This window comes from Hippocampus guttulatus, chromosome 12 (genome assembly GCF_054856545.1).
Source record: "Hippocampus guttulatus isolate MCC_2025c chromosome 12, RoL_Hgut_1.0, whole genome shotgun sequence".
Lineage (NCBI taxonomy): Eukaryota > Metazoa > Chordata > Actinopteri > Syngnathiformes > Syngnathidae > Hippocampus > Hippocampus guttulatus.
The window spans coordinates 15,417,081-15,433,285 of record NC_141272.1 but is presented as its reverse complement, the minus strand read 5'-3'; the positions used below and the strand labels follow the sequence as shown (position 1 = coordinate 15,433,285).

At 42.8% G+C, this 16,205-nt stretch overlaps 1 protein-coding gene across 4 annotated transcripts in view; it reads left to right on the top strand.

Annotated features, from left to right (window-relative positions):
• Positions 1-16,205, top strand: part of ryr1b (ryanodine receptor 1b (skeletal)) — a 96,968-nt gene that overhangs the window by 30,940 nt on the left and 49,823 nt on the right. For all 4 annotated transcript variants that reach the window (XR_015102530.1, XM_086126176.1, XM_086126175.1 and 1 more), the window contains 19 exons: positions 291-438; positions 825-1,030; positions 1,393-1,567; positions 2,198-2,406; positions 2,759-3,105; positions 3,580-3,715; positions 5,402-5,562; positions 5,906-6,068; positions 6,915-7,001; positions 7,074-7,300; positions 7,857-8,301; positions 9,166-9,732; positions 11,016-11,216; positions 11,635-11,746; positions 11,828-11,971; positions 13,219-13,492; positions 14,323-14,440; positions 14,603-14,735; positions 16,012-16,106. Coding sequence is in view for 3 of the 4 variants with exons in the window: in XM_086126176.1 (XP_085982302.1) it covers positions 291-438; positions 825-1,030; positions 1,393-1,567; positions 2,198-2,406; positions 2,759-3,105; positions 3,580-3,715; positions 5,402-5,562; positions 5,906-6,068; positions 6,915-7,001; positions 7,074-7,300; positions 7,857-8,301; positions 9,166-9,732; positions 11,016-11,216; positions 11,635-11,746; positions 11,828-11,971; positions 13,219-13,492; positions 14,323-14,440; positions 14,603-14,735; positions 16,012-16,106 (3,948 nt within the window). In the remaining variant the exon portion in view is untranslated. The remainder of the gene's footprint in view (positions 1-290; positions 439-824; positions 1,031-1,392; positions 1,568-2,197; positions 2,407-2,758; positions 3,106-3,579; positions 3,716-5,401; positions 5,563-5,905; positions 6,069-6,914; positions 7,002-7,073; positions 7,301-7,856; positions 8,302-9,165; positions 9,733-11,015; positions 11,217-11,634; positions 11,747-11,827; positions 11,972-13,218; positions 13,493-14,322; positions 14,441-14,602; positions 14,736-16,011; positions 16,107-16,205) is intronic.

Genomic DNA, 16,205 nt, shown 5'->3' with positions numbered 1-16,205 from the left:
CATAAAGACTTTAAAGTGTCAAAAACAGAGTCCAAAGCTTTTTGTGTACAAATTGCCATATTCAGTGTGAATTCTAGGCCTGTGTAGGTCAACACACCCTACTACAGTATTCTGTTGGCAACCGGTGGAAACACAGGATACTTGTACTTACTGCCATCCAGTGGAAGAGAGTTGTTGTGCCTCTCACTATTCATCACTGGCGTGCATAGATTTGTAGAAAATAATTACTGCCCTGCCACGGCGCAGTGGTGGACGTGCCCTACTTACATGTTTGTCAACATTTCTTCCAGGACATACTCAATAAGCGAAACCCTCGTCTGGTGCCCTACAACTTGCTGGACGAGAGAACCAAGAAGACCAACAGGGACAGCGTTAACAACGCCGTCCGCACACTCATCGGCTACGGCTACAACATTGAGCCTCCAGACCAGGAGAGCAGTGAGTCTTCTTCATTCAGTCAGAATGTTTTCCTTTCACAACTAAGTTCGCGGTGAGCTTAACGGCAAACAGCAAGGCTTCCCGAAGTCTGTCTCCCTCTGTTGGTCATTGTTTTTATGTTTCCCTGGACGGGTTGTAACCGGGAAGGTAAAAAAATCCTTGTGCGTTTTACATAAATCTGCTTCTGAAATGACTTTAATCCGTTGTTTGACTTAGACTGCAATGTCATAAGATTGAGACTTTATCGTGGCAAACGACGATTTTATTTTCACAAGACTGACAGTTTTCATCCCAATAAAACACATCTTTGTTCTTGTCATGAGTAAAACTTGTTTCCTCTTGGGGGGGAAAAATATATAACCCTTTTATGTGTTACCTTCCTGCAGCCAGCCACAGCCTGGAGAACATCCGCGGCGACAAGGTTCGACTCTTCCGGGCCGAGAGGTCGTACAGCATCACGCAAGGGAAGTGGTACTTTGAGTTTGAGGCCGTGACCACGGGCGAGATGCGAGTGGGCTGGGCTCGGCCCAGCGTCCGTTCCGACACCGAACTGGGAGCGGATGAGCTCGCTTACGTCTTTAACGGCAACAAGGTCAGTCCAACTCTACTGCTTTTGGTTTGACAGTCAAATGCTGAGAGCAGCCGAAGCCAGGGGCGCACACATACCGATTTTTTTTTGCATCGTAACAAAATGTTAAATGGTAAAGACTCCGCATATGATAAGGAAATGTTTCTCGTGTGTGCTCTTCACGTTATCGTTTGTGGTGTATTTGTTGTTGCCGTCATCAATTACTGTTCTTGATACAGCTGTTGTTGTGTCCGTTATTCAAATCTGCTCCCGATGAGCCGTATGTTTTTACCCTGCTTAAATGAACAGGTGATCTGTGAGTAAAAAAAAAAAATTGTGACTGCAATATTTTTTCTTCAGACTTATAGACTATGTGATGTTTTCAGGCACAAAGGTGGCACATCGGCAATGAGCCCTTCGGCCGTCAGTGGCAGTCCGGCGACGTGGTCGGCTGTATGATCGACCTGACAGAGATGAACATCATGTTCACGCTCAATGGCGAAATGTTGATCAGCGACTCTGGCTCAGAGATGGCTTTCAAAGATATTGAAATCGGAGAAGGTGAGAGTTTTTAATTAATGGTGTTCTGGACAAACAAAAATCCTTGTTCTGATCGAGCATAGCTGGAAACAAAGAACAGTCGCACGATATGTTTCAAGGAGGGTCTGAAGGGGGAAAGTCTTACACTGAGTTTCATGTCTCCATCTTTCTCTGTTGTTCTTGAAAAGACAAACTGGAGACAAGTGTTGCGATTTCATTCTCCACTGAAGGAATAAACACACTGACATCAGTTATACAATTAAAGTTCCCGTTTCACTAGCACCTCTTTTTTTAACCATGAGGCACAGTTTTCCTTGATGTACTGTACATTTTATTTTTATAAAATCATTTCCATTGCTTAAATTTCTGATGGGTCGCAAAATTCCTACCCAACCGTACCAATTCCAACAAACCCTATCATTTTTTTATTGCCACTGTTAGTAGTAAAGGGTGGAATTAGACACACTGCAGTCTGTTGTATTGTCGATAGAGAACAATTATTTTCCTGTGCAGTTTTTTCTAGCTGGGTTTGAAGGTCCCTTTATGGATACTTAGTAGAAATTTGTCTTTAGACAGAATGCTGTAACTTAAACCGTCAACCCATTCTTCAGTTGTTTTTTTATTTTATTTTATTTTATTTTTACTCCTCAGGTTTCATCCCAGTGTGTGCATTGGGCCTGTCCCAGGTTGGAAGGATTAATCTTGGCCAGAATGTCAGCAGCCTGCGCTTCTTTGCCATCTGCGGCCTTCAAGAAGGCTTTGAGCCCTTTGCCATCAACATGAAGCGAGACATTACCATGTGGTTCAGCAAAAGCCTGCCCCAATTTCACCCTGCCCCCACCGACCACCACCACCTGGAGGTAACTCTTAATTGGCTCTTTTAATTGCTAAACGACACACGAATAGGACATCTGCATCAAAGTTCTGACGTTCTGGGTTTGAACCTCTGCTCCACTCATGTTCTGTAATCAGAGTTATATGCTTTGTGAGTTTCAAAGTAAACAGTTCTTAAATGCAAATGCATTGAATGTAACACGCTTGTGCCTTGAAATGCAAGTTTAATTGGTTACACAGTAACAGTGTCTCAAATTATCTTTCTCCATTCAAATGAATGGAAATGTCAGTCAATCTGTTCCAGAATTACTGCTAGGCAGTAGAAAATTGACAAATGGGTGAAAAATCACTCGTTCATTTTTGTCATCAATGCGTTAGGTGTCCCGCGTGGATGGGACCGTGGACAGCGCCCCCTGCCTGAAGCTGACCCACAAGACCTTCGGCTCGCAAAACGCCAACACGGACATGATGTTCCTGAGGCTCAGCATGCCCATCCAGTTCCATGAGACCTTCAAGATCCCAGCGGGCACCACGCTGCTCACCCGGGCGCTCACCATTCCCGAGGACGAAGTGCTGGTAGTTGAGCCCGACTCGGAGTTTGAGGTCCTAAAGAAGTCGGCCAGCCGCAAGGAGCAGGAGGAAGATAAGAAGGAATCGTCGGTACCGAAGGAGATCTCGGTGGAAAACGAGAAAGACACCATGTCAGAGAAAGGAAAGAAAAGAGGGTATGATTCATATTTAATTCAGTAATTGTCGGCACATTTGCATTTCACTATTTAGGAAAATCACCGATACGAGTTTAGCTCAATATTTTTGCGCTCTTTCGATTCTGCCTTTATGATGGCGCCAAAGACCAACTCACACGGAAGTAATGACTCAAAAAGGAAATACTGTACATTGGTACCTTGGCTAACAACTTTCAAGTTTAGCCTGGTTTGTGAGTTAGGAGAGACTGAGCTACACGTGCACGTATATGTTTTCGATATCCTGTCATCTGTAAGCGATTCATTTTTAAGGGTTAGGTTGCAAAATGAGATTAAAATGAAATTAAAGTGGTTGTGGATATTTGTGGTTTTAAACTAATATGTACAGTACGTAGGCATCACTTCAAACTTAGCGCTATTCGCGGCAGGGCTTGGTCTATATCCCCTGCGAATGGACTCGACGAACAACAAAATGTTCTCCTCTCTGCACCTCAGATTTTTCTTCAAAGCCAAGAAGGCGGCCATGACACCTCTTGCGCCTCCCCCCGCCCCGCCGACCGTGCCCCGCTTGGTGGAAGACGTCGTCCCCGATGACCGAGATGACCCTGAGATCATTCTTAACACCACCACTGTAAGACAATAATAATAATAATACATCACATTTGCAAGCGCCTTTCATAACACTCAAGGACACTGTACAACCAAGAGCAATAGTAAAACACAGATAAAATAATAAACAAAGAAAGATTTAAGGCGGGTAGGCAAGTCTGAATAGGTGGGTTTTGAGCTGGGTTTTGAATATGGAAAGAGAGTCAATATTACGAATGTTGGGAGGAAGTGAGTTCCAGAGTTTGGGGGCAGAGCGACTGAAGGCTCTGCACCCCATTGTACTGAGACGGGCAGAGGGTAGAAAAAGGTGGAGGGAGGATGAGGACTTGAGTGAGCGAGAGGGAATGGAGATTTGAAGAAGATCTGACAGATAGGGGGGCGCAAGGTTATGGATGGCTTTGAATGTATAGAGAAGTAATTTGAAGTTGATTCTAAGTTTGACAGGAAGCCAGTGGAGCTGTCGGAGGATGGGGGTGATATGATGGAAGGAGGGGGTTCTCGTGATGATCCGGGCTGCTGAATTCTGAACAAGTTGAAGTTTATGGAGGCATTTTTGTTGGGTTTCATGTTGGGTTTAAATGATGGGTTTAAATGATGCATTTAGTTGCAGACTGCACTCAAAGAAACAAGTTGAGGGGGAGGTTTGGTAGGAGAGAGGTGTTATTTGTAGGAACATTGCTGGTGTTGAACAGAATCTCCTTACCTCTAAAATCAGCACATTTCACAAACCCTCCAAAGCAGATTGCTTGTTCCACCAATGACATTTCAATGTCAAAGAGAGCAACAATTTGGAAGAATAACACACATGACCAACAGTTAAAAAAAAAAAGGTGAAATTTAACAAATTTTGACAGGAACGCTGTAGTGTTTGGTGTACAGTAGTATTCAACAATGTTACTGACACAGTAAGGTGTGTCCCAAAGGTCCAGAGACACTAGGACACAGGTGTCAAACTCAAGGCACGAGGGCCAGATCTGGCCCACCATGTCATTTTATGTGGCCTGCGAAAGCAAATCATGTGTGTCAACTTCCATGATCCTTGCTAAAATCTGTACCGAAATGTCAAATTGTCATGTATAATAAATAACGTTGAGATTTTGCAATAATTCTGGTACGCTGTTAACACTCACTCAAACAATAATTAACAAACAGTTGATTTGACTGATTTCAAAACTGGTAATACATCAAATTGTTGTGTCCAAGTAATAATATATAAACATTTATTTAATTTCAATGTCGTAACGGCCCTCACAACGGCCCTCTCTCTGTACAACAGAGAGAAAAATCTGCAAACATTTTTTTCCTTGTGTTTGAATGTCATTATTTTTTTCTTTTTGTGCAGTTTTGTCAACATTCTGCGAAACACTTTTTTCTGTTTAATTTATATCTTACTTTTTCTTTTTTTTTTTACAATTCAACATTTAAAAACATACATGACACATTTTCATTCAACTTAAAAAACATTTAAATAAAAAGTCCTGTAACGTGTATATATATATTACTGTATATTTATTTACAATTTATTTTAATTAAAAAAAAACGGTCAGAGACCTCTTAATAAGAGTCTTAACTTTTTCTTGTAAGGTTCTGATTCGGCCATATTTTTAATTTATTATGACAGTACGCAGCGGCCCAATACCAAATTGTACCCACTATTCGAGGGACTACTGTATGATTTGTCATACTTTACCCATCATTTTCCCTCCAGTACTACTATTCGGTGAGGATCTTTGCTGGGCAGGAGCCAACCGGTGTGTGGATAGGTTGGGTTACCCCCGACTACCACCAGTTTGATCCAACTTTCGATCTCTCCAAAGTGCGGAACGTCACTGTCACTTTGGGGGATGACAAAGGCAATATACACGACAGGTTTGTTCATGTCATGCCAATACTTGTTTATTTTATTATTAGGCCCTCCTTGGAATTATTATTCTCATCAGTTGTTTGTTCAAATTAAATGTATGTGTTTCAAGGGCCCTCCAGAACTCATTCAATTGTGCCCCACGGAAAGTTTGAAAAAAAATGATCCCCCTACTTGCGTCTTTTTTAACTGCTCCATTTAATGAACACAACATGGTGTCAAAGTTTGATGATGGTTTTGAATATTCACAGAATGTTAAAAAAAATCTGAATTGGGTTGAAGTCTAACATTAGAGGACTCACAAACCAAGTCTCAGTGCAACATGATGATTGAGAATTTTTCTCCCTGTAGTATGAAGCACAGCAACTGTTACATGGTCTGGGGAGGGGACCTGGTCAGCACTCAGCAGACCCGTTTCAGTCAGGAGGACATGGTGGTCGGCTGCCTGGTGGACTTGGCCACGGGCCTCATGACATTCACGGCCAACGGAAAGGAAATCAACACCTTCTACCAGGTGAGGAGACGCATGTCCGTGCTAAGTGAGTTACTGCAAAACTGAGTGTAAAAAAATGAACTGAGGAATGCATTTTGGAATTTAAGCGAGGAAAATTACACTTTGAGCAATAAAATCTCATTCACAAGTTATAATACCTTTATCATACAATCATATCTTATTTCAAATCAGCTTTCTCCATTGAATTCAATGGAAATGCCCTTGACCTGTTCCAGCATCCCTCCCCTCAAAAAACAACAAATATTTCCCTCATGTGTTTTTCATAAATAGAATTCAAAATAGGACAATATGATGTTTTACATAACACAAAGATATAGTAAAAACATGATATCATGGCACTTCATGTACTATTAAAAGAAAAAAATGTGCATCATCATGAATTCATTGTGACTCCTTTTCATGTGTGCGACGTGGTCAACGTGGGGCATTATAATACAGCTACTGTGAGTGATCCAGTCAGCTGCTGTAACAGTAGTTGTATTTCACAGAGCATTAAGAATGTACGCCTGAGATTTGCGGCGGGGAGGTGGTGGTGGGTGGGGGTTGTTTTATTGTCTGTCGACGTATGTTGCCGCACTGTTTGTGTTCACATAGCCATTGCTTCTAGTGTTACAACTCTGCCACGTTGCGACTCGTTAGCCTGTCTATGATGTTTCCCATTATGTGTTAGCTTTAAGTTAGACTGATTATTTGATATTTGAATGTTTTAAATACTCAGCATGAGCAAATTTAACACATCAGTCAATTTATCACTCACTGTGTTTGATCTTAGTGAGATTTTTTTTTTTTTTTTTTTTGCAGTGTGTCCTGTTCTTGCGCAGTAAAACCATGTATGTTCTATTTCAGGTGGAACCCAACACCAAGCTGTTCCCCGCTGTCTTCATCCAGCCTTCCAGCCAGAACATGGTGCAGCTGGAGCTGGGAAAACTCAAGGTACGATCCTGACACCCCCACATCTCCTTTCATTTGCCAAGTGTCTCAAACCTTCTTCGCTCCGCCCCCCAGAACATCATGCCCATTTCGGCTGCCATGTTCCGCAGCGAGCGCAAGAACCCGGTGCCCCAGTGTCCCCCAAGGCTGGATGTCCAGATGTTGACTCCGGTCATCTGGAGCCGAATGCCCAATCGCTTCCTTAACCCGGAGGTGGGCAAAGTGAATGAGAAGCTGGGCTGGATGGTGGAGTGCACCGAGCCGCTCGTCATGATGGCCCTGCACATCCCGGAGGAGAACAGGTAGGACGGTAACACTCGCCAGGTGGCATCGATTTAAAATGCGAGTATTTTTTCAAGACCCTCCTTCCCATGTGTTTTAAACAAACACAAACAATAAATCTTTAGTATAATAAACAACATCTGATTTATTATGCCAAAATATTTTGGTCTGAACAGTTAGGCTTTCACTAAAATATGGGCAAATAGTTGAATTTTTCAGCCCTAGATGGAAGTATGCAATTGTCCTCTACTGAGCGGCGATCATTTGAGAGTGTTTGCGAATGTAGTGAATGTTGCGTTCTCGTCTGAGTTCTTTCAAGGTCGCAAATGTTCACCAAACAGTCGCCAGACGTTTGCCTGTACTTTCCTTCTCGCAAGGGAGTTTTGAACATTTTCTTGCGACAAGAAAACCAAAACTTTTGGTGAACATTTGGCAAACATTTGGCGAATGTTTGCGACCCAAAACAAACCCTGACAAACCGTGACGCGAACACGCATTCACCGACCTTTGCCAACAGTCGCAAATTTTCCGCCCTCGGTGGCAGATGGACATAAAGTAACGTGTCTCTGTGTTCAGATGTATTGACGTCCTGGAGCTGTCGGAGCGCCAGGACCTGATGAAGTTCCACTTCCACACCCTCATGCTCTACTGCGCCGTGTGCGCCCTGGGCAACAACCGTGTGGCCCATGCGCTGTGCAGCCACGTGGATGAATCGCAGCTCTTCTACGCCATCGAGAACACCTACTTGCCCGGTCCTCTCCGCAGCGGCTACTACGACCTTCTCATCAGTATCCACTTAGAGTCGGCCAAGCGGGCGCGACTGGGCACCAACAAGGAATTCATTGTGCCCATGACGGAGGACACGCTCAGTATCAACCTCTATCCTGACGCCAAGAAGGCCCATTCCCTGCCCGGTGTGGGTCTCAACACCTGCTTGCGACCTAAACTGCATTTCTCCTCTGTCAACTTTGTGGGCATGGATCCTGACTTGTATACGCTTAGTCCCGTTTTCCCACTGCAGGTAGGAGACATGATGAACGAGTTCACTTTGCAAAATAAACATCACCGACTGTTCCTTATTATCTTTCCAAAGTGCAGTTAATCACGAACCTACAGTAATGCCAGATGTGGGGAAGTTGGAGTGGGTGGGGTGGGAATGCGGTTAGGCAGGAAACCAGGCAAGAAACTAGTTGCATACTAGGTGTGGTTAGCAAAATATGATACTGACTGTAAAGCATTCCAGACCACCGGAGCCCTAATACCAGTTATAATCAGCTTCTACAACTTCTATATAATTTTATGTGTGCAATTTACAAGACAGGTGGACAACTGAACCCTAATTCACTTTAGTTTGTATGTTGTGATGAGGTCAACATTTCCGGATGGATGAGAAATTTGCGCAAATTTAAAATAATTTCTCGAGCTTCAGTTTTATAAACGGTACATACATAGATGCTCTTTGATCGATAAGTTGCACCTGTAAATGAAAACCCCCCCAACTAATTTACAATACTATTGAAGTTGCAGTCGTTTTAAGAAATGATGTGAGACCTTTTAATATATATATGTGTGTGTATATAATAATGTGTATACATATATATATATATATATATAATGTATAAAGGTTTTATATTATGCATTGAATGTTGGCCTACTTGTAATTATTTGTGTCAAAACAACAGGAAAAAATTGAGAATAGTTATTTCTAGCTTCTTAAACCACAAATAATACTAATCTGACCCACTTGCGATCAAACTGGTGTGAATGTGGGCTGCAAACTATTGAATTTCACACCTGTGCTCTACAGGGTCTTGACAATTTTTTTTAGGGGGGCCTTCTGTATTACTTACGCGTCAACCCGACTTATTTCTTTCCCGCACTTCAGGAGCTGAAGACCCTGGCGATTAGCATGCTAACCGAGGCTGTCCTGGATGGTAGCCAGGCCATGCGCGATCCAGTGGGAGGCAGCGTGGAGTTCCACTTTGTTCCCATACTCAAGTTGATCAGCACACTGCTCATCATGGGCATCTTCAACGATGAAGACACCAAACACATCTTGAAGATGATTGATCCCAACGTGTTCAGCGGGAAGGAAGAGGAGGAGGAGGAGGAAGCGGTAACGGAAATAGCGGAAGGCGAAATGGAGGGGGAAAGCGAGGGAGAGAAGGAGGAGGGAGAGGAGGCCGAGCCGGAGGACGAGGGTGTGGGAGAGGAGGAAGAGCAGCTGAAAGCTTCGGAGAAAGGAGAGCACGAGGACGACGAAGAGGCTGAGCCGAAGGAGGCGCGAGAAGAGAAGGAGGAGGATGGCGAGGCCAAAGGTGGAAAAGTAGATGGAGAAAAGGTAGAAGAGGAGAAGGAGGCCGAGATGCTGGAGGCAGAATTGAGAGAAGAAGAAGAGGGTCTAGAGGAGGGATTGCTCCAGATGAAGTTGCCCGAATCCGTCAAACTGCAGGTTGGTCTGATAACAATTCGAAATGAGAGAATGCTCTCCCGCCAGATATTCTGTGAAGGCTGAAGCGAACAACTGAAATGTGGTAAAATTATGGTCATTGAATTTCTGAAATGTTGAATGTGAGACTTGAACTTGGAATGGTTTCAGTCAGGTGAAAAGTGTCCAAGGAAGATACATCCATGCATCCATTTGTTAATCCGCTTATCCTCACAAGGGTCGCGGGGGGTGCTGCAGCCTATCCCAGCTGTCTTCGGGCAGTAGGCAGGGGACACCCTGAACTGGTTGCCACCCAATCGCAGGGCACACAGAGACGAACAAATATCTGCGCGTACACTCACACCAAGCGACGATTGAGAGTGCTCCATTAACCTGCCATGCACATTTTTGGAATGTGTGAGGAAACTGGAGTACTCGGAGAAAACCCATGCGGGCACAGGGAGAACAATCAAACTCCACACAGGAAGACTGGAGCCAGGAATCGAACCCCGGACCTCCGCCATGTGGGGCGGACGTGCTAACGAGTTGCCCTCTGTGCCGCCCCAAAGAGGATGTAAATATGTAAAATCTGCGGTTATGTCTGAATGGAAATGTGGAATACTGAAAAATCTGGTTATTTGGAGAAAGTGATCAATAGTTCCGTAAATGTGTTACTTTGTATTTGGAACAGTTTGAGAAATGGGGTAAGTGGAGGCCAATCACATAATTAATGTAAGCGCCCCTCCTTAAAATGTGCCTGATGGGCAAAAAATGTCTGTTGTCCAAATATGGTCAAGTCACATTTTTTTTTCCACAAACCAATACTATTCGTCTGTCCCCACATCATCTATAATTTTCTCCCATTATTCATCAATTTCAAGTGTTAAAAATAGCTTGAGAACCAATCCATTAACACTCTTCAACACTTGAACTGCCTCTTTCCTCCCTCTGTGGGAGCTGTATGGCAGTGAGTCGCCTCCAGATTAAAAGGCTGGATGTTTTTTGGGTTTTTTTTAGACAATGACGAGTGCAAATAGGTAAGATACAGTATGTCAGAATGAAACTCCTTTGTTAAAAAGGGATAGATGAAATGGTTCTCTGCAGAACGGAGTGTGTCAACCCCAAAGGTGCACACAGATTAATTTCCACCAATGACACTGCTTTGTCTGCTCATTTTTTAAATTCTTATTATTTTTTTACATTTATTGCATCACTCATGGCTCGAAACAAGTTTGGGAAGATGATTTTACAGAGTCGTTTGCGTTTCATGAAGTAATTCGTGTCAAACTGCATCTCTTTTCTCTCAGATGTGCACCCTGCTGCAGTACTTCTGCGACTGTGAGCTGCGACATCGCGTGGAGGCCATTGTGGCGTACTCGGACAACTTTGTGCATGAAATTCAGAGCAACCAGCGGGTCCGTTACAATCAGCTGATGACAGCCTTCAGTATGACGGCCGCCGAGACGGCGCGCAAGACCCGCGAGTTCCGCTCGCCACCGCAGGACCAGGTATAGGAAGAAATTAGGAAGGAGCAACCTACTGCAAAACAATTACCTACATTTCTTGTTTCCTAAAATTATTTTGAAATAAATGTATTTGTGAAATTGTTTATTTTTCCAGAAGGTTTTTTTCCAAGAAAATAAATCAACTCATATTTTAATACAAATTGTGAAATGTCAAATGTTCATGTAAATTGGTATAGATACAAAATATAAAATATTTTATTGACAAGAAACAGATTGAACAAACTTTTTATTACAATAACTCAATATTGCTATGCCAAATCGATTATTTTACAAATACAGTACAGTACATGTAGTAGTCATAACAAATACGTGAACTAATTATTTCATCACACAAGTCATGGCTGTCAAATGTGTATGTAAAATTGTTCTTTTTGAAATGTATTTATTTATTCCATTCAAGGTTCTTTTGCTGACCGATTTCAAACACAGTCCAGAGGATGAGGATTGTCCTGTGCCCGAGGATGTCCGAGACACTCTGGGAGAGTTCCACAACGACCTTCTTCTTCACTGCGGTGAGGAGACCCGGAAAAAGCTCACATCCTGCATGCACTCTACTTCCTGTTCTTAGCCACCCTTTCAACCACCCCTCGAAGGCATACATATCGAGGCGGAGACAGAGGAGGAGCAGGTGGACACATCCCTGAGTGGAAGACTCCTCAGCCTGGTGGACAAAGTGAAAAGGTTGCGAAAGAAGGAAGAGGAGGAGAAGCCCGAAGCAGAGGAGGAGCCCAAACCCAGTAAGATGAAACACAAATCGACTCATGTGACTTTTGTGTCCTGCTTTGACACAAATATGGAAATTAAACCAACTTTTTGTGTCCTGGTTTGAATCCGTTGGAAGGAGACCAATTGATACATTATCTCTTAATTTGTAAATGTTAGGGTAAAAATGTGGGAATTTCAAGAATATGATAATACTTCCATATATGTCCTCACAGAACTGAACTGAGTCTGTGGATAAATGTGGAGTTAGAAGTTAGGCATGGGCTGATATTGGATTCTGATAGTGTGATAACCACGAGCAAAAATATCACGCCACCAAAATCACAGCTCTAATATGTTTACAAAAATATTTGGGTAAATAAAAAAATAAGTAAAACACAGTGTATTTTGTTTTTAAACCAATTCTAGAATATTTGGCACATTACGAAACATGTCTCATGTTCAGTTGAAAGAGAAAGAGAAAGAAACAAAGAAATAGAAAATAAGAATTATTAACAATATTCTTCTGAGTAAGTCAGAGCATCTCATCACTGGTGAACTATTTTTAGAACAGATCATTCAGCTGCTCATGTTGTCCTTGGGCCTAAATAGTAGCAGCTAGCACTGTGTTGTTGGTTTTTTTGGGGGTTTTTTTAGGATGCAAAAAGAATCAGAATATGTTCTTGTCTTTGTCCCTGCTCCTCTCCTCCCACCTATAAGCGACTGATCATCCCCCCCCCCCTCTCTGCTCAGCCGAAGTGGATAGAATAAATAGCCACTGAACTCTTCAATTATCTTATCTCTTTCGTGAACTCTGCATGCAGCCAATCGTATTGCAGTGGTGGAGTCCCCTCAAAAAAGAAATGCTCAGAACCATTGATGGACTGTTTTTACAGTAATTGAAACCTTGATTTTTTTTTAAACCATAGTAAACCATCAAACCAGTAATTGGCCCATGCTTAGTGGAAGGAGGAGGTCAATATGTAAAATATCTACATTTATCTGTCATCGAGAATGGGTAATTCTGAAAAATATGAAAATTTGGGGGTTGTGAAAAACAGTTCTCAAGATATCCTGAATGGGTTGAACATGAAGTTGAAGTTGGAATGGTTTTAATCGGTTTTGAAATGTAGAAGGAGTAGGTCAAAATGAATTTTCGGAATGTGATCGATCACTCATGTTTCTTTGTACGCTCTGTATGAGATTTAGAAGTTGGATTGATCTGAATTGGTGGCCAAATGTGGAAGCAGGAGGTCTCTATGTAAACTATCTGGTCATGCAGGCACCCTTCAGGAGCTGATCTCCCACACCATGATCCACTGGGCCCAGGAATCGTTCATCCAGAACCCGGAGCTGGTGCGCCTGATGTTCAGCCTTCTCCACCGGCAGTACGACGGCCTGGGCGAGCTGATACGGGCGCTGCCCAAAGCGTACGCCATCAATGCCGTGTCCTACCAGGACACCATGGACCTGCTGGAGTGTTTGGGCCAGATCCGCTCGCTGCTGATCGTCCAGATGGGCCCGGAGGAGGAGCGCCTCATGATCCAGAGCATCGGGTCTGAATGCTTTGTGTGCACTTGGTCTACATCCAAATCCAAACCACAGAAAAGTAGGCCAAAACCGTTTCATGATGAAGAGACTTCCTATATCATTGGAAACAATACCATTTGTATTTCTATTCTATAATGTACTTTAGCATATACAGTGTATACAGTACTGCACATGTTGTTTGGCAGTCCTCAAAAGTGGGGTTCCCGGGGGTCCACAACATCATTTGCAAAAAATGATAATTTAAAAAAATGGTATACCAACATATTGGCACAGGCGCGGTAATAAAATAAGCATAATAAAACAATAATCAGTCCATTTAAAGCACTGATACCAATGTGGCACGTTATCCCATAAATCACGACATCTCTGCATTAATAAAATACTACCGGTATTTTTAAAATGGTGTAAAAAAGCCATATTCTTTTAAAGTCCCCTTTCCCCTCAAATACGTCCAGTGTTGTTATTGACTTGATATTATGATGTATTATGAGAATGATGTTGTATTTTTCAAATGTATGTTTTTAAATATGATTTTGTGACGGTGTTAAACTTGAACTTTTAGCTCCTTTAACATTATTGTATTTGTAAAATAATATCACAACGATGTCTTTGAGCTAAATAAAGATGCATTGTATTGTATATACTAATACTAAAACCAATTGACTAAACTAAAACAAAGCATTTTTGACAAAATGAAAACTGATAAAACCTAGCAAATAGGCTCTTTAAAAAAAAGAAGTCAGAATTAAATAAAAACGCGAACCACAAGGAATTGAAAGTGTGATGTATTCGAATGCAGCCTGATTTTGCCTTTTGATTTTCATTCTTTTTCTAGGAATATCATGAACAACAAGGTGTTTTACCAGCACCCCAATTTGATGAGAGCTCTTGGTATGCATGAGACGGTCATGGAGGTGATGGTCAACGTGTTGGGTGGCGGAGGAGACTCAAAGGTAAGTATCCTTCCCGCCAACATCTCCATTATGGTGTATTGATGGGTTGATAGCACAGGTAGGTGAACGTTTGTGCTCAAAAGTCAATGTTTTTTTTTTTCCAAAACAGACCGCAGAGTCGGGTTACTCACCAGGCAACCTGGTCTGCATTTTAATCCACAGGAGATCCGCTTCCCCCAAATGGTGACCAACTGCTGCCGCTTCCTGTGCTACTTCTGCCGAATCAGCCGACAGAACCAGCGCTCCATGTTTGATCATCTGGGCTACCTGTTGCAGAACAGCGGCATCGGACTGGGTCAGTGCACCGCATTCATCCGTTTTGACAAAATAGAAAATGGAAATCTGGGTACACCACTTCCAAGTACAGCGCAATTGCAGAAATGTGGCAGCGGGGTGTGCAGTAAGTTGGTAAAAAGATAAAGGAAACACCAAAAAACCTCTGGGATTTGGGGAGCGTGATAAATCGCTCCATAAAAGTCCTGAATGGAACAGTTTGAAGTTGCACTGGCTTGCATCAGAAATGTGGCAGGAGGAGATGAAAATATCACGTCTCTTCATTTCAGAATAGTACAGTATTATGATTGGTTTTGAAAATGTGGAAATATGCTTCCCAAGATGTCCGACGTGGGCTGAACATTTCGAAGGTGGAAGTGCTTCAATCAGTTTAAAAATGTGGACCAGTGAGGTCAATATGTAAAAGATCTCCTAATTTGGGAATCTTATTGCAATACTAATGGGATTTGGGGAATATGATAAATGATTGTGAATGAGGCGGCTTGGCGGTTCAGTGGTTAGCACGTCGACCTCACAGTCCAGCTCTGGCCTCCCTGTGTGGAGTTTGCATGTTCTCCCTGGTCTGCGTGGGTTTTCTCCGGGTACTCCAGTTTCCTCCCACATTCCAAAAACATACATGGCAGGTTAAGGAAACACTCCAAATTATCCCTAGGTGTGAGTGTGAGAGCAGATGGTTGTTCGTCTCTGTGTGCCCTGCAATTGGCTGGTAACCGGTCCCCCGCCTACTGCCCGAAGACGGCTGGGATTGGCTCCAGCACCCTTCGCGACCCTTGTGAGGATTAAGCGGATCAGAAAATGGATGGATGGTTGTGAATGAGATGAACAATTTACTTTGAATCATTTGAAGTTTGTAGTTGGAAATGTGGAAGGAGGAGGCAAATCTCTCATCATTCGGGAATTTCATTGTCAGAATGTAGGAGTTTTTGGAATGTGATTCCTTATGTCCTGAATGAGCACAACAGTTTGGAATGGTTTGAATTGGTTACACAATGTTGGAGGAGGAGGTGAACATGTAAATGTGTCTTAATTTGGGAATTTTATTGGAAAAAGCCTGGACTTCCGAATGATGTTCCCAAGATGTCCGTCGAGAAATTTGGAAGAATGAGGTCAGCCTGTAAACTCTGTCTCGAGTCTCAATTATCTCAATTTATTGTGAAAATATGTGAATTTTGGAAATGGGATCCAAAGTTTTATTTCATGTTATTCGATAAGATTGCGTAGGTGTAACGTGATGTTTTTGTGACGAACGAGCTGACTGATTGTCTTGTGACTCACAGGCATGCGGGGCTCCACTCCTCTGGACGTGGCAGCGGCCTCCTGCATCGACAACAACGAGCTGGCCTTGGCACTACAGGAGCAGGACCTAGAAATGGTTTGACAACAGAAAGAAAAATACATCCAGACACTGCCCAACTTTACATTCCAGAAAGTTGTTTAGCTATCTAGCATTCTTTTCACATTTTACACTTGT